The sequence below is a fragment of the Lagenorhynchus albirostris genome, chromosome 9 (assembly GCF_949774975.1).
Source record: "Lagenorhynchus albirostris chromosome 9, mLagAlb1.1, whole genome shotgun sequence".
NCBI lineage: Eukaryota > Metazoa > Chordata > Mammalia > Artiodactyla > Delphinidae > Lagenorhynchus > Lagenorhynchus albirostris.
In genome coordinates, this window is record NC_083103.1 from 100,552,322 (window position 1) to 100,574,968 (window position 22,647).

Consider the following 22,647-nt stretch of genomic DNA (forward strand, 5'->3'; position numbering starts at 1 on the left):
TCCCATGCTATAGGAAGACCCCGCCAAACAAAACGTTACACAGCTTTTAGGTTGTGTTTTTCTTCAGCCGACATTATATTCTGATGTCCAAGAAATTCTATATTTTTTAATTCTCTTAAGATCAGCTATAATCTGATACCCAAGCACCACCTACCTGAATGGTGGAAAATTTCTTCTCTTAATTTTGTGTTTTCTACCTGTAACTGAGCAGGACTCTATGGGGCCTTCCCCCACATCCTCTGCTTTAGCTCCTTTCTGAAGTACCTAGATAACAGTATTTGATGCAAATTTCCTGAATTGTTTTCCAGATGTGAACCCCCCACCAAATGGAAGATGTTAATGACCTGATGACCATGAGCACAGGCCTCCTGGAGCCTAAGGACTGATAATGTTAACCCCTGTGACACCACCCTGTCCCCTCACCATCAGCCAATCAGAGAATTGTGCAAGATCTGATCACACACCCTGCAACCCCCCTCCCTCACCTGGCTTTTAAAAACGCTTTGCCAAAACGCTTAGGGGAGCTCCAGGCTTTTTAGGGCATGAGCCACCTCATCTCCTTGCATGGCCTTGCAATAAACCTTACTCTGCTCCAAACTCCAGCGTTTCAGTTTGTTTGGCCTCACTGTGCATCAGTCATCTGAACTTGCGTTAACATCCTCACCTCGTCCTTTGTGAGGAGCATCTTAAGAAGAGAAACACATCAGTGGATGTTCATCAAGTTTTGCCCAAACTTACCTCAGAAATGCGCATGCTAGGCTCTTTGGTCTCTGTTTTTGTTTCATGCTTGGGGCCCAAACTGATTCCTGCCGCGTCTGAAATCCGTGGAGGTGATCCACCTGAGTGTTCCGTCAGCCATACCTCTCTGATGTCACGCCCTCCTTCATGCTCTGCCTGAAGTGGGAGGAGCGATTGATTCTTTTATTGCTCTCCAGGCATTCACTCCTCCCACCTCCTTAACCTCCTCAACTAGGTAACCCTGTGAAAGATTTCAGGCTAGATAAAAAAGCCAGGGAGAGAAGTTGTCCTCAACAACTTCGGTTTGTGCTTGCCAAAAACCATCCCTGAGGTCAGGCAATGAAAAATCTTAGAAACCTCTTAGAAGAAATTAGAGCTATTTTGAGAAGGAGGAAGAGGAAAGGATAAAAAGAGTTTAGTGCATTAGTTTGTGATCCTGCCACATAATTGGGACACATTATGTGACTAATAAACTGCTATCACCCTCACCTGTCCAACTGTTACTTGTGTATTTGGCCATCTTCATAACCCCAGGGTGGGGATCTGTTCCTCTCCAACAAGGAGAATAAGATGTGATTGTAACACCCACTGGGAGCTGGGAGAGTCCCTGGACTTGGATTCTCTGTAGCGAGAAGCAGGGAGAAGCTCCAAGAGACTGACTCCCTCAGGGCTGAGCTAAGTGGCAGGCTCTACTCCCTCGTCCTACCTGAGCCCCTCAGAAACCACATAATCAGGAGACTAGAACAATCACTTGATAAAGTAGTTTTCTTCAGTCAGTATGCTTATGGAGGCCAGAAGAGGGTGAAGCTGAATCGGCCTCTGTACACCAACACCGAATTAAATCTCGGAGACAGAGTTTGGGTGAAGTAGAAAAGCTTTACTGCTTTGCCAGGCAAAGGGGGCCAGAGCCGGCTAATGCCCTCAAAACTGTGTATCCCAACTTGGAGGGGGTATTGAGGAGTTTTATAGTAATGGTTCAAAGAGGGCGTGACCAGCTCATGGACACTCTTCTGATTGGCTGGTGGGGAGGTAAGTGGGAGTCAGAATCATCAACCTTCTGGTTCCGACCGGGTCTGGGGTTTGAGTGCTTGTGGGCAGCACACAGTTAACTTCTCTCACCTGGTGGGGGTTTCAGTATCTGCAAAACAGCTGCAAGATATTGTTGTGTGTATCCCTTGAGGAGGAACTAGAGCCCTGCCCGAAGGCTGCACTGTTGATTTTTGACTGTTCCTCCCTTATTTCTGCATCTCCTCACTTCCCTGATTAGCAAATGTTTGACCCTGTCCTTTGGAACTCAGGAAAGGTGACACAGAAAGGCTTTTGTGCCCAGGAGCCCCACAGGGTCCTGCTCAGTTTCAAGGGGCCCAAATGAAACCTCTCAGAAAGCCAAGACATTGACAAAGAGCCAATTCTAATTAAGGTTAGATTGAGTAAATTTGTGGTAGTGGTAGCTGTGGGCATGGGGACCATAGAAAAACTATTTCTGTTAAGGTAGTTACATGCCCCAGGGACTGTGCATTCCTGGTGGAGGACAGTCTTCTGGGACTGGGCCAAGGCAGGTGCCCACAGGTGATGAGTTACAGAGACCTGGAGGCCAGTAGTGGAGTGGGAGTTACTAGCTGTGTGAACCTGCACACATTGCTTACCCTCAGTTATCATATTCACAAAATGGGAGTAATAATACCTACCATATTGGAAGTTAAAAGGAGCAAATGGAAAATGCTTATGTTGACTTAAAGAAAAGCACACAACATAGAGTTGTAAATTTAAGTTTTATTTATGAGGACTATAGCCCAGGAGATAGCCTCTCAGTAGCTCTGAGAAACTGCTCCGAAGACGTAGGGGAGGAGTAACTTATACATGAATTTCAGCTAGGAAACACATGTAGTCAAGCAAACATCTTGGTAAAAGATTATTCTTTCTAATCACAAAGAACAGGTATCTCAAGTTAATGCTTTTGGTCCTTTTCTCTGTATGGGAAGATGCAAGAATCTGGGGTCACTGAAATTCTTCCTGAGACATGCATCTTAACTAGCTAGGGGTCCTCTTATCCAAAGCACAGAAGGCTTCATCCTGTCTTTTCATCTTGGATTCCCCTCAGGGTGCTCTGTCAGTGGGTAACTGCAGACTGTTGAGATTTAACCCTTGTATAACTGGATGATAAGTGACACTCTTTGTTCTTTCTTTGTCCACACTTCTAAAGCTCTCGGCACAGTGGCTGGCCCTGCATTAATGTTTAGTTGAAAGTAATTGTTATTGAGAGGTAATTGAGTCTTCCTGAGGCCTTGGGCCAGGTGGAAAGTAACAACAGCCTTAGAGAATAAACTCTCTCCTCTAGAAGGTTTTGTGATCATAAACCAGGGGAAGAAGTACAGAAGGAATGGAGTATTTGTGAACTTTCACTTTACCTCTGGGAAGAGAGTAAATGTGGTCGTAGATTCAGCCTAAAGCTGAGAAGTTCTGTATTAGTTTCCTGTTGCTGCTGTAAAAAAACAAAACCACAAACTTACTGGTTTAAACAATACAGATTATTTCCCTTACGATTCTGGTGTTCAGAAGTCTGAAACAAATCTCATGGGGCCAAAATCAAATTACAGGGTCTGGTGGCACAGTTGTTAAGGATCTGTCTGCCAATGCAGGGGACATGGGATCGAGCCCTGCTCTGGGAAGATCCCACAAGCTGCAGAGCAACTAAGCCTGTGCCACACTACTGAGCCTGCACTCTAGAGCCCACGAGCCACAACTACTGAGCCCATGTGCCACAACTACTGAAGCCCACATGAGCTGCATCTTTCTGGAGGTTCCAAGGGAGAATCCCTTCCTTGTTTCTTTCACCTACTAGAGGCCATTGGCATTCTTGGCTTGTGGCCCCTTCACATCACTCCAACTTCTCATTTCCGTCATCACATCTCCTGCTACTGACTCTGATCTACTGCCTTCTTATAAGGACAATTGTGATTACACTGCACCCACCCAGTTAATCCAATGTAATCTCCCCATCTCAGGATCCTTAATCAACATCTGTAAAGCCCCTCTTTGCCGTGAGATAACATTGGCTGGTTCCAGGGATTTGAATATGGACATCTTTGAGGGCCATCATTCAGTTTACTGCAAATACCCTAAATCCAAGCTACATGGCTTTCTTGAAGGGGAAGTGCATCTTTTAAAAAATACTTATTTATTTATTTATTTTGGCTGCACCAGGTCTTAGTTGTGGCATGTGGGATCTTCGTTGCAGTATGCAGGATCTTTTAGTTGTGGCATGTGGACTAATTAGTTGCAGCATGCATATAGGATCTAGTTCCCTGACTAGGGATTGGACCTAGGTTCCCTGTATTGGGAGTCTTACCCACCAGACCACCAGGGGAGTCCCAGGAAATGCATCTTATTAAAATTTCCAAAAAGTTTATATTTGCCAATATAAGCACATCTTTCTCACCCCCAAAGGAAGCCACACATTACCTTGAGTCCACCGTACACAAATCTGGACTGAAAGGCTAGGAGTCAGTGTGCTCCTGCTTTTGCCAGCCTGCATCTGCCTGGTCAGAGGAGCTGCTGAGTCCTCCCCTGGCCTCATTTCATGGCCTTCTCAAGGGGCCATAATGATGGGACTTGCTTGACCCCATTTTCCAGCCCTTGGAGGAAGAAACCTTAATTTGATGCAGACTTTCATTCTAGGACACACACATGAATAAACTGAGTAGGTGCTGTTGAAATAGGGCTGCATGATGACTTTTGTGGGTCCTAGAAGACTTCTGCCTTTGTGGGCCTCTTCCTCCATTAAAGTCATTAAAGTTATGCTTTATGACTGCATTGGCATAAAGATGAATCTGTGAATATTATATGTTAAAATACTTTCTTTGACTTAAATGTTCATTTATTTTCTTCTGATTTTAAAATAAAACATTTTTGTGGGTCTCTAACAGTATTGTGGGTCCTAAGCACACAGCTACTGTGTCTAATGGATAATAGTATAAAGGTAGGGGAATGGGCAAAGTGTTCTCCCTACTCTATGCTTCTAAGGATGCTGATTGAATGGAACACAAATGTGAGTTTTCCCAGATGTGGGACCTTAATAATTCTGAGGGAATTCTTCTCACTTAAACTTTATGATGGTTCAGTTTCCATTGCAGTGAATGCCAAGATTTTGTTGTTGTTATTCTTTATGATAGGAGGTTTTACTTATTTTTACTTAGTAAAATATCACTGCATCCATAATATATGACTTCCTACAACATTCCAGTGTATAGTATATTGCATTTACACAGAAAAACAATATTTTACTTCTAAAACAACACTTTAAAATGTTGGGCTCTTGACATGTATCTTTATTAATTTTATCCTGAAAGTGCATAGATGTTCTGCATCAGAGCTATTTTTAAATTAATTATCTCACAGTAAGCAATAAATTTGCAGCCCCCCCTTTGCTCTAGTCTTTACTCTTGGGGTGATGCAATAAAAGATAAGTGGAAAACTCTCCCACACAAGTGGCTTCACAGTCCACAGGCAAAAGTGCGAGAAAATGGATTTTTGGCCATTTATACACAAGAGAGAGACAGCTGTCCTCAGCCCTTCCTGAAAGGAGGGAGCAAAACTTTTGCTCCCTGGGGATTTCCTGGATTCTCACTGTAACTTTCTGCTAAGTAAATAAAATGTCTCCAGGGGCCATCATGTGTCCTTGGCTTTCTCAATCTAGAGGTGTCTCTAAGTCTCCAGGCCTCATTCCTGTCTGAAATGTAAATGCCTAAGGGTAAGAGTGTTCCAGGTTTCCTGGCACCTTGAGAGCTTAAGGCAGGGACCTAGTTCAGGCAGTAACTACTTGGCCCTTTTGTTAATGCAAGTTCATGTGCCCAACGCACAGTGAGGTCAAACAAACTGAAACATTGGAGTTTGGAGCAGAGAAAGGTTTATTGCAAGGCCATGCGAGGAGATGAGGTGGCTCATGCCCTAAAAAGCCTCGAGCTCCTTGAAGGGTTTTGGCAAAACATTTTTAAAAGCCTGGTGGGGGGGTGGGTCACAGGGTATGTGATCAGATCTTGCACAATTATCTGATTGGCTGATGATGAGGGAAAAGGGTGGTGTCACAGGGGTTAACTTTATCAGTCCCCAGACTCCAGCAGGAGGGGGGAAGGCCTGGGGTTATGTGCTCACGGTCATCAAGTAGTTCACATCTTCCATTTGGTGGGGGGGGGGGCGGTTTCACATCTGGAAAACAACTCAGGAAATTTGCATCAAATACTATTATCCAGGTACTTCAGAGGGGAGCTAAAGCAGAGGATATGGGGGAAGGCCTTTCCTGGGAAGGCCCCATAGGGTCCTGCTCAGTTACAATTACCCCCTTTTCTTTGATACTCCTCAATCTTGAGGAGAACAAGTTTTGAACAAGAAAAGGGATAAAGGTTCAGATAAGGAGGTTAATTGTAAATTTGACAGAGGTACCCACATTCCGGAAGACACTGCTTTGAGAATGGCTGGTGGTGTCTGAGTCTGACACAGCTACTCCATTTTTACTTCCAGATGCATTTCTCTCCTCAATGGCCAAAGCAGATGTCACTATTAGTGATTTTAATGCTTTTTTAGATATGAGAAGATACAAGATTTTGGGCTCATAAAATCTTCTAAAAATATCTAACTATCTGAAGGCCTGTTCTGCCAGTTTTTCCCAGAGCAAAGAGTGCCTCATTCCTGATCTCCACTCTGAACTCCTTTCAGGGGCTGTTGAAGGTCAGCAGCTGCAATGGAGAGGAAGATGGCAAGTGCCAATTCTTACCCAGCAGGGCCCCTTCATGATCCTGAATTTGACCATGGTTTTGCGGAAATTTCATGACCGTCTTGTTCCACAGTGCTAAGAATGCTCATTCCCAGGTCTGCTGAAGGTTTCATTGGTAGACCACTCAGTGTGCTATCACTGGACTAGGCCTTAATGCCAAAAGTCTCTGGACCACCTACCTTACCAGTCTTTTATGGTCCAGGAAAATATTCCCTCCTGTTGCTTCTTCCCATATCTAGAATTACATTAGTATAATCATTGATCTCATATGGAACTATATATTATCATTTTATCAGCAGCTCGGTCACACATTTGTTAATTCAAGAAACCACAAAAAAAAGGCAATATAGGTTATAAATTGTTGCAAATATCTCCTGGTTTCAGCCAGACTCAGGAGGGGATATGTTAATTTCTTCTTTCCTGCAGCCATTCACAGGTGGGCTGGGTCAGGATGTTACCTGCGAGCTGAACAAAGGTATTCTAGTTTAACATTCAAGCATGGGGCAGGATTCCCTGAGATGGGCCATTATGTATACTTTAAGCTATAGGCAACATCACTTTGGTGATTAACTTGTAACAAGAGTGAGGGAATACAAAGTTTAAAGTAAAAGAAACAGATCTGATATGGAGTCAGATTTGTTCTTCCCTATTATAGTTCCCGGCAGCCAATGTCCATTCCACAATCTTGTGGGGAAAGGGGCAATGACTGACCTTGGCTACTTCCTGCTGTACAGGGGCAATGACGGGTGATTTTGCAATGGAATTGATCAGCCTTGGGCAGGGAATATTAAACCCCTTAGTAAAAACACAGATTAAAAGCCAGTAATATTTCAGACAAAACTAAAAAATTTCAATCATATTCATCAGTTTACTCAGTCCCATATAATTAATCCTTTTTACTGACAGTTTTATGAAATCAGAGTTTCCATTAGACTTTAAAAATATCTTACCTAGTTTAGCAGTATGATTTAAAAGTTATCAGAAACCTGTTTTTGTCAAAACATCCTTTCTATGATTCTTCTTGAAGATGTGGCAGTTTTTCAAAGCATCAGCTTAGCTGCATATGAATGATAAAGGTCTTAAAAAGGCAAAGTTAAAGATCTGATTACATTCTTCTTGGCAAAGAAGCTTATCCAAGTTGTTGTTTCGTACAACATTTTAAGATAACAACTAAAATTATAGCATTATACCAGGATGTATATGAATTTCAGAAACTATATAATTTCTAGAATGCCTATATTAATAACATTTATTCATACTGTATAATCTTACGAGGGTTATCACTCATTTGACAATGCTTTTCATGTAATTTAGCATACCAACCAATTCTAGTCATTTTAATATATATATTCTTTTTCTGAGTTGCCTCAGGGGACCTCTGAAGCATCCCAAAGCTAGCTGAAGTCAAAAGAACTTTAATTAGAATTTGATAGGAAGTTCATCAAAAATATCAAAAAGTTTTTTTTTTTTTTTTTTTTTTTTTGGCAGTACACGGGCCTCTCACTGTTGTGGCCCCTCCTGTTGTGGAGCACAGGCTCCGGACGCGCAGGCTCAGCGGCCATGGCTCATAGGCCTAGCCGCTCTGTGACATGTGGGATCTTCCCAGATTGGGGCACAAACCTGTGTCCTCTGCATCGGGAGGAGGACTCTCAACCACTGCGCCACCAGGGAAGCCCTCAAAAAGTTTCTTTAAAAACATTTTGTCAGATAGAATCATAGGTCACTATGAATATTTAAAAACAAATACAGATCACTGAAAGGCAAGGAAGTTCACACAATCTGTCATCAAAAGCAGCATTCCAAGTAAAATTGTTCTCTTAGCAGAGAGGAACCAAGTCTAGTCCTGTCTACTTTTAATATGAAAGTAGTCTACTTTTAATATGAAAATCCATTTACCCAATTAAGTTTTATCTAATCTCAGCCTGACCTTGCATAAAACTCCTTTTACTCAAAACATATATCCCACTTTCCTACTGTATAGTGAAATGTTTTATTACTTCCAGTAGCTTTAATTACATATTTAAATTAGAATCCCTGACTCTTATAAACCTTAATTTCTAGTGAAAACCAAGAGGCAAGTAATAGTTACCAAAATCTGGAGAGACTATTTTAGATAATTTTCAAAACATAATTATTCCTATAGAGTTTACCTAAAAGTTCTTCTTGTTTACATTTACTTTAAAGTTTCATCATATGAAGTTATTTTTCTTGCTGACAAATTTGCAACAGATATAACAAGATTCCATTAAACTTCTATTAAACTTAGGTGCAGTGAAATTATTATAATTAATGTTGATGACTCTAAAGACATGCCTATATTAATTAGATCAACAATCTTAAACAAAAATACCAGGTATTAATTTAATACTGAATATTTCCCAGTTCACGTGAACCTGAAACTCATTTAGCTTAATTTCTCTTGTATTTAGGATTGTTTGATTTATAAGTGCTTACTTTTCTTTAAGCCAATTAAACGAATCTCATTTACAAATTAACCTCAGCAATGTTATCCAAAGACAAACACACATACAAACACACAAATGGAGAGACCTCACAGTTCTCATTTCAAAATTTCATCCCTGAGTCAGGTAGAGCAATGTAAAACCCACCAGTTTACAAAAGAGGTTGGATTAAAATTAGGTTTCTTGCAGATGGAACAAATCAAGCTCACTTGGATGGCTAAATATTTACAGAAAAGACACTTAGCATTTCTATTTACCTTTGACAAGTCAATTTCTAAATTACTTTTCCTTCTTTTCAAAATTTGCATTTTAAAAAGATGGCAGAGATGGTTTCCTGAGAAGACCAGATAGGACATTTGCATCTCAAAGGTACAGGCAAGTTTCTCCTAGGATGACTTTGTTTCCCCTTTGTTTAATACTTACAAGTCTCTTAAGATAAATAGGGAACGTTTGGGGAATGGTACAAGCATTGTTGGGCATTGGTTTATTTTTAGAGCCACACCTCTGGTCCTGTAGAGACTAGAGTTGTAAAACAAGGACAGTTTGGTTTTTCTCTTTTTTTTTTTTCAAAGAACTGCGTGGCTCCTCATTTAGCTTAGGGGAGAAGGCCTCCCCCCAGAATTCCTATCAGCCTCTGATTATCAGCTATGATTCATTTAGTTAGACCAGTGGCCTCCCATTTTGGTAATCTATTTACAAACACTTTTGGGGATCTTCCCTAGGTTTAAGAAATTTGTACCTTATATTTAGACAATATATTGTCTAATATATTTTTTACTTAATAATCATTTTTACTTAATAATTTTTACTTAATAACATTTTTACTTAATAATCATTGGCTGGATATCTTCAGCCAAGCCCAGAACCTTGATATTCCACATTCCAGGGTCTATTAAGCCTTCTATTTTAGCTTCAGATTTTATCTGTTCCTTTCTGCGTTAGAACAATTTGGTGATGTTTCTTGCCCCTCAAGAAACAGAGTGGCCCCTAACTTAGTTAATAAATCCCTTCCCATTAAAGGGATGGGACAATCAGGCATGAACAGAAAGGAATATAAAAACAGCTGGCCATTAATCTTGCACAAAGGTGTTCCAGGAAAGCATGCCCCTGCCTTTTCCCTGACACCCCCCCATTACATACTCTTTATGGTTGCTAAGGTTTCCAACCTTTCAGGTTAAGACCAAAAAGGTTGCACCAGTATCCTTTTGCATATTTCTCTGGGTGCATTCAGCCTTTTGGGGCATATCCCTATTATTGAAAACTGAATAAGCCAATTGGAACAAATCGTTCATTAGAGTCCGAGGACCAGCAATTGTTTTCTGAATTTTGTGCCTGATGTCTAGGGAAGACTGGGCTATGAAATGCATAACCAAAAGTGCCTGTCCCTGTTGGACCTCTTTCACACTTTTATAATTAACAGATTTTACTGTAAGTTTCTTCCTACCCTTATGAAGCTTATGAATTAAAGTTTAGCTGAGGGAACATTCCCAACAGTTTGAACGTTATTCCTGCATCCCTTTTTCCAGTACCAAGCAACACAGATTGATTAGGTAAGTTCCAGAGAACCCAGGTAAATCATTTACATTTCAAAGGCACAGGAAGAGAAATGCAAATTCCTCTTCTAACTACTTACACCAAACCCAGCCATCTTGGGCTATTTTCAGAGAGCTTTCTTTTTTCCTGTTCCCAAATATCCACCTCAGTTTAAAGAAACAAATATGATAATACATATCATCTGCTCACTTTTGCATGACCCTCTTTCAGCAAAACCAGGAAGAGAAAAAGGGATTTGGACTCAGGTACCAAGACACTCATTCACAGACACACACATACCCACAAGATAAAAGCAATTGCAAAAGATCCACTTTGATATAATAGCCAAGCCATTAGGGGCCTTTGCCCTCCAGATCTCAGGGAGTATTGAGGCATTTTCTTTCATTTAGGAAGCATAGCTAAAGATCTATTAGTTTTACAAAAATACTCTAGGGGACTATAAGATGGAACAGAGCTCTGATCATCCATACTTAATTATTCATGGCCAGTGTTATTAAATATCAAGTAAACAGCAATTCAAATCGGTCTCTCAGGGTCACAGTTCCCTAGACCCTCAAAAAAGGAAGATTCCCAACCACTGCCCCATCAGTCCAAAAGGGGAGAACCCCAACCAATGTCCCATTGGAGATGAAGCTGAACGAATGATCATGGCTAGTTCAAAAGGGAAAATCTCAACCAATGCTCCACCACAGGTGAAACCTATGCAATAGGGAAGGATACCCTGGTGTCGTCACACATGAGCCCCATCATTCACCAAAGACATCTCAACTGGCCAAGGCAAGTACTAACACACATATAAACCACAAACTCATGGTCCCACAAACAAAGAATCAGACGAGGCATAGCAAGAAAGAATGGACTATGAGTGGCTCACCCCAAAATGATACACACAAAAACACAAACAACTAAGCTACAGTCACACAGACAGAAAATGAGAAGAGGTGTAGTCTAAAATTCCACTTCCACTCCCAAACGGAGGCCTCCAAACAAGTTGGCAAGCCTGGCTCTCAAAAAGCAAATGAACTGGTTCCCAAATCGGGTAGAGTACAACAATTCCCCTCTCCAACAGGGTACCCCAATCAAACAAATTGGCTTGTCCTGTAAAGGAAAAGCCCAAATTGAGGGGGGATTATGTTCCTGGTTGTACACACCAGAGTGACTTACCCTCAAGTGGCTCACTTCCCACCAGGGAAGCAGCCCAAATAGAGTGGAGAGAATTCCCAGCTTGCGCAAGCTGGAGCAGCTCACCCAATGACACCGAATGTGGACCACAGCTCCAGATGTTTCTCCGCCTCAAACAGCCTCATGCCATGGGAGGCCAACGCCTGTTAGGGACAGTCCCTCCAAGATCCCTGAAGTGAAATGGGCTCCAACAGCTGCTGGAGGCTCAGGGAAGGGGCTGCCCCAGGCCAGGGTTGACCAGCCACGGGCACAGACTCCTGGCTGGCTCACCAAAATTGTTAATGAAGGTTCATGTGCCTGACGCACAGTGAGGTCAAACAAACTGAAATGTCAGAGTTTGGAGCAGAGAAAGGTTTACTGCAAGTCCATGCAAGGAGACGAGGTGGCTCATGCCCCAAAAAGCTTCGTGCTACCCGAAGGGTTTCAGCAAAGCAGTTTTAAAAGCCAGGTAATGGAGAGGAGGTCACAGGGTATGGTGTTCGGATCCTGTACAATTCTCTGATTGGCTGACGATGAGGGAACAGGGTGGTGTCACAGGGGTTAACTTTATCTGTCCTTAGGCTCTGGGAGGCCTGGAGCTATGTGCTCATGGTCATCAAGTAGTTCACATCTTCCATTTGGTGGGGGGTTTTCACATCTGGAAAACAACTCAGGAAATTTGCATCAAATACTATTATCTAGGTACTTCAGAGAAGAGCTAAAGCAGAAGATATGGGGGCAAGGCCTGTCCTGGGAAGGCCTCATAGGTTCCTGCTTAGTTACACTTTGAGAGAGATGAGGGAAGATTGTTGCTTATTATTCTCCTGAATCAGAGCAATTAAGTAAACAAGTAATTAGAGATCTAATTCTTATGGTTCATGAAAAGTGAAATGTTTCTAGGAGAGTGAGAGCAAACATTTTTTATCTTTAAACTGTACACATGCCCAGCTCCCAACTGTATACATGTACATGTCTGGATCTTTTATAGAAGCAGTAAGGAATCAGGGAACATTTCCCAACAACACATTAAAAATCATTTCTAATATATGTATGAGACAAAAAAAACCTGCTTTTTTTTTTCTTTCAGCATCTTTCATTGGGATGCATTTTATATATAGTATATATTATTCAGTAGAAATCTCTCTCTTAGTCTGGAGAAAAACCCAGAGGATGGGATGCTGATTACCACCCTCCCACCCCCTACCCTCTGCACTGGCTGTCCATCTGGGAATGTCTGTATTTCACCTTCATTTTTGAAAGATGAATTTTGTGAATGTAGGATTCTTGGTTGACAGTTTTGTTTTTTCTTTCAGCAGTTTAAATTTGTCATCCCATCTTCTCTGGCCCCCACTATTTCTAAAGAGAAGTCAGCTTTTAACCTTATTGAGGGAATCCCTTGTATGTCATGAGTCATTTGTTTTCATGCTGTTTACAAGAATTTTTTTGCCTTTTAACATTTTTACTATGATATGCCTAGGTGTAAATCTCTTGTGTTCATCCTGCTAAGAATTTGTTGAACTTTCTGGATGATGTATCAATCAAGGTTCCTCAGAGGAATAGAACCAAACATATGATTTTATATTTGTTAAATGTGACATCTAGGATGTCTCATGGAAAGTTTCTTTCCCCTGAGAAATGTTATATTTCCTGCCACATCAGTAAACAAAGGATGTCACAGTCATCAGAGATTGCAGCCACCATTGGTGAGCTGGTGAGCACTGAGGGAACTCAGGAAGGAGAAGAATGCCTGCCATCTAGCAGCCATCAGACTGCAGCCACTCCCCATGGTGAGCCCTGTGGAAACTCAGGATGTGAAAACACAGGATACTGGCCTCAGATAGATGAGGTGCATATCAAAGGAATGATTTCAGTGAGCCCAGACTCTTGCATCTTCCCATTTACAGAAAAGTGCTAAATTCCTTAATTTGCAATATCTGGTTTTCTTTAATTAACAATAATCTTTTGACGTTCAGACTACCTGCCCTTCTTGCAAAACTCCTATATATCCTGGCTCCCCCCACACCTCCTCAGAGCAGTTGCCTCCTGGGCTTAAAGTCCTAAAAATTTCTGCCGAATAAAACATAACTCTCAACTTTTAGGGTGTGTGAATTTTTTTCGGTTGAAACCCCCTACCCCAGCTTTACTGAGGTATAATTGATAATAAAAATTATGTATATTTAAAAGTTACAACATGATGATTTTATATATGTATACATTGTGAAATGATTACCACAATCAAGCTAATTAACACATCTATCTTACAAGTTATCCTTGTGTGTGTGTGTATGTGTGTGTGTGTGTGTGTGTAAGAACACTTAAGATCTACTCTCTTAGCAAGTTTCAAATATACAATACAGTTTTATTAAGTATAGTCACCATGCTACACATTAGATCTCCAGAACTTAGACATCTTATAATAAAAATTTGACCATCTCCGCATCCACTCCTCTGACACCCCCCCATCAAAGGCAGTTTTTATTGCCTGTTTTTTGTGTTTTTTTTTATGTGTATGGGTCATACTTTCCTGTTTCTTTGCATGTCTCATAATTTTGGGTTGAAAACTGAACACTTTAGGTAAATTATTGTAGTAACTCTGGATATTGATTCCTGCTCTTTCACCTTACCTCCCCGGGCTTGTTGTTGTTGTTGTTGTCGTCATTTTCCTGTTTATTTGTTTAGCGACTTGGCTGGACTATTTTAGTGAAATCTATTTTCCCTGCAGTGTGACAGCTTTGATGTCACCCCTCAGAGGGCACAGGCTGGTGCACGGTCACAGTCATCCTGGGATGAGAGTGGCCTACCAGGGCTCTTTGGGACCATCTCTTTCCCTGATTCTCTGTGAAATTGTCTGCCTCTATTTGTGTCACACCAAGCTGTGGGCTCCATGACTAACTGGCTGATGGCTCTATTAACAATGACTTAGGACATGAAAAGCTTCATTGTCTGATCCAATTAATTTCAGATCCCTTTTATAAAGGTCACTTTTCAGGCCAGTCTTTCATATTTGTTCTGCTCCCAGTAGGATTTTTCTTAGCTGTTTCTTTCTCTGGTTCTCTCTGGTAAACTAGCTAACCTACAGTTTAACTGTTGCTTGCAGGGAGATAAGAGTCTCTTCTTTAATTACTTACCACCAAAATCTCCATTGTTTTTGAGGATGCCCTTATTCTTGAATGTCCGCACACTCTGTTTAGAATAAAGTTTGTTTTTCTGGGGAGAACTTCAGATTCTTAAGCTCCTATGGACTGCCCCTCTCTCTTGGCAAAATCTCTAAGCCCAGAGTTTGTGGAGGGGCAGAGACCTACTTAGCCAAGATCTACACCCCTGCTTTCCAAGCAAGGTACTGCGCAGGGGGAGTAGCCTTTGGTCTTCTTGTCTTGCCTCTCCTAAAATGGAACCTCTGCCATAGCTGAGGGCAATTGGGACCCAATATTATCAGATTGCCACACCTGTGTTAGAGGCTCTGCTTTCTGGTGGGGAGCATGGTTGGTGGAGGAAGGGACACACTTGTCTTGGCCATACTTGCAGGAATTTAGCTTCTGCAACTTGGAACTACGATGCTTGAGGAATGCTAGTGGTCTGACCCTCCCAGTGAGATGCCATGTCCCTCCACTGGGAGCTGGGGTAAAGAATGCCCCATTTTCTTGGCCATACCTTCCTAGAGTGGAATTTCTTTCATGAAGACCTGTGCAAGTTATGGTTCAGATGCCACAGATTCTCACTGTTCCTACTGAGATTTAGTACATTTTCTTGAAAAAAAAAGTTTCTTGATTTGCTGTATGCCCTTAGGACATTTTCCAGAGATTTAAAATGATTGTTTTAAAAATAGCTTTTGCCAGTTATAGTTGTTTCATTGGATGGGGTGGGAATGGGTCTGCAGATCTCCTCCTGACACCATTCTGGAAAGAGAGTTCTCCACTGGCTCTAATCTAGCATCCAGAATAGAAAAGAAAATTTTATTTAAAAAGGAATAGTGAGATGAAAAACTGACAACAAGAACTCTGGGTTGCTTGTAGTATAGATCTTGAAGATGGAGAAATGGAGAAATACTCCATTTTGCTCCTGTTTGCCAAAACGTGAAAAAACAAATGCAGATGTGCTTCATTTCCAAGAAAGGAGACAATAATACTGAGATAGGCTGGGACCTGGGACCTAGGACCCTTTGCTGCAGTGCTTGCACCTGGACAAATGTCTCCTCCAGCAACAAAATACAAAGAAACTATAAGGGACTAGAAATAACTGTGTGCATGTGCAGTTGGGGCAGATTATGGACAACAAGATACAAAGAGACCAAAAGCACAACTGCCACCTCTGAAGAGCCGGGAGCAAAAGCAGGGTCCTACGTATGCCCCCTGCACACAACACCACCAAAGGGGTGGGCAGACCACCTAAGCCACCCCTCCAGCCTGACCCCTGGACCCACCCCTACCTCACCCCATGTAAGGAACCAGCTCACCTCCTCTGAGTGAGCGAGTGAATAAGGGAAACTGTTGCTAGTTCTCACTTTCCCCTGCTGCAGCAGGGGCCCCAATAAAGCCTTGCCTGAATTTCTTGTCTGGCCTCTGATCAATTTCTTTTGATTAAGGAGGCCAGGAACCTTGGTTGGTAACACTACCACCAAAATCTATTTGTGTCCAGCCTGCACTTTACAAAGTCTAAGCATGTGTTTATTTCCCTAGGCTTATTTTAATAAGAGAGTATCCTTAATAGGAGTATTTTTGTTCACACCATACCTCAGTAGTTCCTTTCAATATGGCAAATCTCTTAGATTATAAAACATCACTAACTCAATTGAATTCCCAAGTCCTTAGGCAGTGTAAGTCAGACTCTAGTCTTCCATTTTACAATTGTGAAATGGAGACACAAAATAGCCAGCTCTTCTTACATAACTTGGCTCCCTCAGTAGGGCCAGTGGAGGTGAGCAGGGCCAATAATGCTGAAAGGAATGCAGGGCCCCAGTTCCTTCAGGGACCCTGTTTGCTCTTTGTCTGTGGAAGTACAGCCCTTTGCCTGGGCTGCCATTGGCTGCTCCTCCCAGCCTGGAATTATAAAGCCGTATCTCAGAGGCTCTCAAGGCCTGTGGTTCTGTCCTGCCTTCTGTAAATCTTTGGTGCTGGGGCCAAATCCAGAGATGGGTAAGTGCCTCCTGCTGCTGCTGGTGGTGGTCCTGTCCTCACTGCTGAGATTCCTGCAAGGTGAGCCCTCTGGGGAGCATGTAGGAGGGCAATGGGGACTGAGGAGAACCTGGGTGAGTGGCAGGTTATGTTTCCAGGCACTGCCTCTCTCTTTGACTCTTTGTCTGCTTGCCTTGACATTAGAATGTCCAACAGATAAGACGACCATATACATTTTACAATTTAATCTGGGGCATTCTGCTTTCGTAGGAATACATTTCAATATCTTTTTGCTTGAAAGTCTGTTTTTCATAACTTCAACTGGTTAAACATTTTTGAAAGCTGAAATACTTGGGTACTCCATTTGTTGACTACTTTAAGATTTCAGACTGTTGGGGTTATACTGTAGAAACAGGATGGACCCTCACCCAAACTTGGATCAGATGTCAAGACTGATGATGTCACATATGCACCAGGAGAGTATGAAAAGGTTTATTACTTACCTAATGAGGCTTTCTCGGGAGAGCAGGGCTTACTGCCAGGTGTCTTAAGATGGCTTGAGGGAACAGAGAAAGGAGACTCAAATTTCTATGGTGGTGAGGGGGACAGACAGGGCAAGGGTTCCTGCATTCAGGTAGGGGCTTGTGTGGTTTGAAACTCCCACCAGTGGTAAAGGAGGGAGCTCCTGAGGCCCAGATGTGGGGCACAGGGGAGAGACTTCAAGGCTGCCAGCTGTGAAACATAAAAAAATGGAGTCAAAATCTACTACCTGACCAAAATGCAACTGATATTTGCAGGACCTTTTACAAAATGTTCATTACTGTTGTAGCACACTTAGATTGAATCACAATGTAGTTCCTGAGAAGCTAAACCATTTTCAGATCTGCTTGATGACAAGGAGCAGGGAGAAATTTTGCTAAAGACTTTTTTATTCCACATCACAAAACTTTTACAGTTCAGTTATTTTATCTGTGGGTGTGTATGTGCACATACATATATAATATATAAAATATATTTTTTCATACATATAATTCATAATATAACATATTCTATATGTTATATATATTATATATTTTAACATTATAATATATAACATTAAAATATATAAAGTATTTACATATATATTTATTTATATTCATATACTATCTGGTTTGGACACAGGACACAATTCAGAATTATGTGTGAATCAAAACCAACTATCAGGGCATTTTTTGCTCTCTGGGTCTCAATTAAGTAAAAACTTTTTTTTTTTTTGCTGCAATATTATATTCTACCAGCATTTGTATTTATTCTTTCACAGTAAAAAGAAATGATTTTATGTTCTATGTGGACTTCTAAATTAAATTTATTATAGCATTCACAAAAAGTCAGGTGTTTCACCTTCTACAGAATATACTTTCATAGCTTTTATTTGATTCCATGATTGATTGAAAACTGGAATAATCATTGGCATTAACAGGCATCATTTGTTTCCAATGTCCTTCTTCAGCAAACGGAATCAGTCTGTTAATAGTCAATGTTTTGTTTGTTTTGTAAAAGCACAAGAAGACTCAGAATAAAAAAATATAAAAAATTAATTTAGAAGAACACACATTTGATCTAAATGAAAATCCATCATCCTGGCTTGTGCTTCCCTCTGAAGCTGATAGGAGTAAAAATCATTTGTCTGGAAGGTGATCCCAGGAAATACCAGGAGAGGCGTGGGGAAGTAAGACAGAATATGCAATGAAGTTAATAAGCTGGACACCATGGTGGGCAAATGGAATCCATCCTGCTGGAAATTCTGGAGGACAGTGTAGCGGATCCAACTCATGGGTGAGAAACTTGGAGTAGTCACCCACCGATTCCCCATCTGTTCTTGGGAGAGGGACGCTCCCAGAGGCATCTGCTCTCCACTGTTCCAGCTGCCCTGTATGCACAGCGAGTGTGTCCTACAGCCCCCCCCCCCCGTCAGAGTCACAAGTGTTGCAGTCACAAGCATGTGGAGGTGAAGGCTGAGGGCTACAGGGAGGACAATGGGAATTACACCTGCTTCAGTCAGTGATACGTGAGGCCTCTGTTGCAGCTGCACAAATGAAATCATCCTAGGGCACAGTCTTCTTCAAATAACTACTAACTTTCAAAAGAGCCACTGAAATTCTTAAGCAGATTTGTATCTTTAGGAGGTTTTCATGGGATCAGGGACAGCACAGGCCCAGGGGCAATGGTAAATATTGACAGACAGGCTGTTCAAGTTATACAGTCATCATTAAGTTTAGAGGAAGAGGAATTGAGTGCTCAGTTTTCTATTGAGTGTGTACTTTTCAAAGTTCATTCCAGGCGAAAAGCTTTACTGCAAGATAAAAATGTGTGAGTAAATAAAAAAATGTATAGTTTCAGATTTAAACTACACAAAAAATGATGAGGTCGTGGCAAGCACATTGAAATGACCTTCTATTTGTTCTGCTGTAGCTTTCCCAGCCCGTTTCCCACATAAATATTTCATTTATACTTGACCTTTAATTTCTCATATTTTGCACGGATTCGGTTGACTTGTGGCTTCCTTCCAGTTTCCACCCTCTTTCCTAGCCCTCTATTACTTTCTCTTTCTTTAAAATCTATTGTCTGCACACCTGCAGTGAATAGAAAAACATAGTGAAACTGCAAAACATAGATCAGTTAATGTCATTCTCTATTGAAAAACCTCTGATGGCTTCCTCCAACTTTGAATAAAATCCCAGTTCTTACAATGGCCTAAACTGTCCTGTCCAAATAAGATATAAGCTGAGCTACAGATGTTATTTTAAATCTTCTAGTAGGCATATTAAAAAAATAAGAAATGTGTAAAATTAACTTTAATAGTACACTTTATTTAACCCAATACATCTAAAATATTATTTCAGCATGTAATCAACATCAAAGTTACTGATGAGCAATTAAAATTTTTTTGTGTGCTAAGTGTTTGAAATTGACCTACAGCCCATCTGTTTGGACTACTCGCATTTCACAGGCTCAACAGCCATGTAAGTCCTGTGGATACCATGTACAACAGTGCGGGTCTAAGCAGATACGTGCTTATGGTCTGGTCTCTACCGACCTCTTCAGTCCCATTTTATAATATTCTCACCCTTTTCCACTTTACCTGTGCTGTTCTGTTTGTTTCTCAAACTGACCAAGCTAATTCCGTCTCAGAACCCTTCCGTGCACTTGCCTGTGGATCTCCTGGAACCAGTTTCCCAACTTCTCCCAGCCGTTTAAGTAGTCAGCTTTAAAACAAAAATCATTCAGGGTTGAGCTTAAATCACACTTGAGAAAGCTTTTCTGCCTCCCCAAGGTCTCCCCACGCTGTCTCCTCCATGTTTCCTCCATCTCATCATCTTCACAAGTCACCAGGACCTGAAATAACCTTTCTTATTTTTCATTGTCAGTCATTTTCCCCATTTATTTGTTTATTGTTTAAATAAGTGGAACGCATGATTTAGTGCTCCTTCAGCACTCAATTCCCAACACATGGAATAGGGCCTCCCAGATGTCAGGTGCTCACTGTTTGGTGAATAACGCAGGGAGCGCAGGGACCACTGGGTGCTCATCCCAAGAAGGAGGCTCCAGGGCAAGTGTTTGTCTGGAAGCTCCCTCCCTCCCTCTCTTCCTCCCTCCCTTCCTTCCTCCCCTCCTCTCCTCCTCTCCTCAATCTCCCCCTGGGTTGCCTCACTCTCTTACTTCCAATCTTCTCTTTTACTTCCCATCCTCCTCCTCCCACCCGTCCTTTCTCTCCCCTACCTGTCCCCTTCAGCTCTCCTTTTAGGCTGAGTCCTGGCGTTCTCCTCGGAGCCCGACTCCTCAGATGAAAGGGAGAGTGGAGGGTGGGGCTCTGTGTGAAGGAGGGTGAGGGGAGGCTTTGTGAAGCTGCAGCCAGGACGGAGCAGGGGTGGGCAGTGCCGACTCCTTCGCAACTCCAACCATCACCTGTTCTGCTCCTGCAGATGCCATTCACATGGAACATTTTCAATGGTGCCCCTTGGTGTTGGGGTGATAATCAGTTGGCAAGTGGGATCAATGGAGCTGCAGTGAAGGGCTTGACCTCATTCCTCCAGCAACACAGCCCATCCCTGGGAGGACAGGCAGAGCCCTCTGTGCTCAGGTGCAGACCTTGTGCCTAGAGGCGCGCACGCCTCCTCCCAGGTGCAAGCCAAGCACGGAGAAATGACCTGCTTTCAGCACATTCCTCAGGCACTGGGAGCTGGTCAGTGTCCAGGCGAACCTGGGTCACAGGTGTGCTCCCTTGTGAGCAGCCGGGATGCTGGACCGGAAGAGCCTTATTATGCTGCTTTGACTTTCCAGCTCTAGAATGTTTCCAGTGTCACCGAGTCAACGCCAGCGGGGTTTGCGAGAACAGGGAAAGCTTCTGCCACACTCAAGGCAGCCAGCAGTGCTTCCTGAGGAAGGTCTACGAAGGTAGGTGGGGCCTGAGAAGTCTCCTGGGTGACCTTTGCCAGAGGTTAGGGGCTGGCAGTGGGTGTTCAGGGTGGGGGGATAGTATGAACCCTCCATGGGACACCATGAGAGCCTGGGCCCCAAGAACAAGGCCGGGTGCCTGTAGGACTCAGGGCAGTGACCCCTCAGGAACCCTGGGAGTAGGAACTGCATAGAAAAGGGGTTGGTTTTCTTTTCTTAACCTAGTGAAACATTTTCATCTCGTTGTGGTACTGGGCTGCCACTCGCTATTAATTGGGATGGTGACCTGTAAGCAAAGTAGGGAGTTTAGCTCCTGAGGGTAACTGGAACTGGGCTGCTGAAATTCCTCTGAGTGGGACCTGACTGTGATGGGGTTTGGGGAACTAGGGACATAGACTGGGGGAGAAATGGTCAGGGTGGAGAGGGCAATTTCCATTCATCCTCTCTGCCCTCTCGTGTGTGGAGGGAATGGATTGAGCTCTAATATACAGAGCTTGCAGAGCTATTTTAGGAGAGCCCATTAGGGGGGCCTACCTCCAGCATCTCATTCCCATGAGACAGACATTCTCCCTACCAGGAGCATGAGTCCTCCATGGGCTGTGCTGTTTCCTCTGAATTCTTGATTAGTTGGTTGATGCATTGATCCTGTGATTTCGTTCAGGAATATTTACTGAGCTGCATACCAGGATATGCTGGGCCCCATACCCATGGGCCTGCAGCCTGGGTTCTGGGACCTCACTTGCCCTGTTCTCTGTCCCTTTCCAGGTGACACCATTTCCTATGGATACCAGGGTTGTAGCAGCGTGTGTGTTCCTATGAAGCTCTTTAAATTCAGTGTTACTGTGGAATTTAGATGCTGCCATGACTCACCTCTCTGCAACAAGTTCTAAAGACAGGGCCCAGCTTTTGCCCTGATGTGGTGGATGAAGCTAAGTTAGGATCCCTTTCAACCACCACAGTCTCCAAGATTCTGTGATCTGAATATGGGTCCCCTATGAGAAGCAGCCTCAGACTCGTTCTGTTTTCAGGCCCCCTTTCCTTTCCTTCATTGCGAGATGCCCCAGGTATAATTTTTGAAACCAAATTGGGGTGAAGATTGATGGGCATAGCTAGGTCCAAGGCTACCTTCTCCCTTTTCAGGCCCTAAATCATCAGTCACATCGATTGCTGCTTAAGAAGGCAGCGTCTGTGGAAGGCTGCATTTGTGATTCTGCATGTTCTGGGGGCAGGAACTGAAGGAGGAGGGAGAGTCTTTGAAAGCTGAAAACAGTAGAAGTGTGAGGGGAGTCCATCAATGATGGGTTAGTTGAGTGGGCTAGGTATTGTAACACAAATCTCTTAAGTGGCTTAAATAAAAAATTTTTAAAAAATGGAGTCACTTATGTCAAAGTGATTTAAGATGGAGTTGGGAGGCTAT

General features: G+C 42.6%; 1 protein-coding gene across 1 annotated transcript; it reads left to right on the plus strand.

Annotated features, from left to right (window-relative positions):
* Nucleotides 1-16,813: 16,813 nt before the first annotated feature.
* Nucleotides 16,814-22,120, plus strand: LOC132525452 (protein PIP-1-like). Its single transcript, XM_060158006.1, has 3 exons — nt 16,814-16,877; nt 21,117-21,230; nt 21,996-22,120. Exons 1-3 carry the CDS (start codon nt 16,814-16,816, stop codon nt 22,118-22,120), a joined length of 303 nt encoding a protein of 100 aa, XP_060013989.1.
* The last annotated feature ends 527 nt before the right edge of the window (nt 22,121-22,647 follow it).

Excerpts from the sequence above, each read along its gene's own strand:
- LOC132525452 (XM_060158006.1), top strand. The coding sequence starts at position 16,814 with ATGGGTAAGTGCCTCCTGCTGCTGCTGGTGGTGGTCCTGTCCTCACTG. Across the intron at positions 16,878-21,116 it reads ACTGCTGAGATTCCTGCAAG|CTCTAGAATGTTTCCAGTGT; the intron begins GTGAGCCCTCTG and ends TTGACTTTCCAG. Across the intron at positions 21,231-21,995 it reads CCTGAGGAAGGTCTACGAAG|GTGACACCATTTCCTATGGA; the intron begins GTAGGTGGGGCC and ends GTCCCTTTCCAG.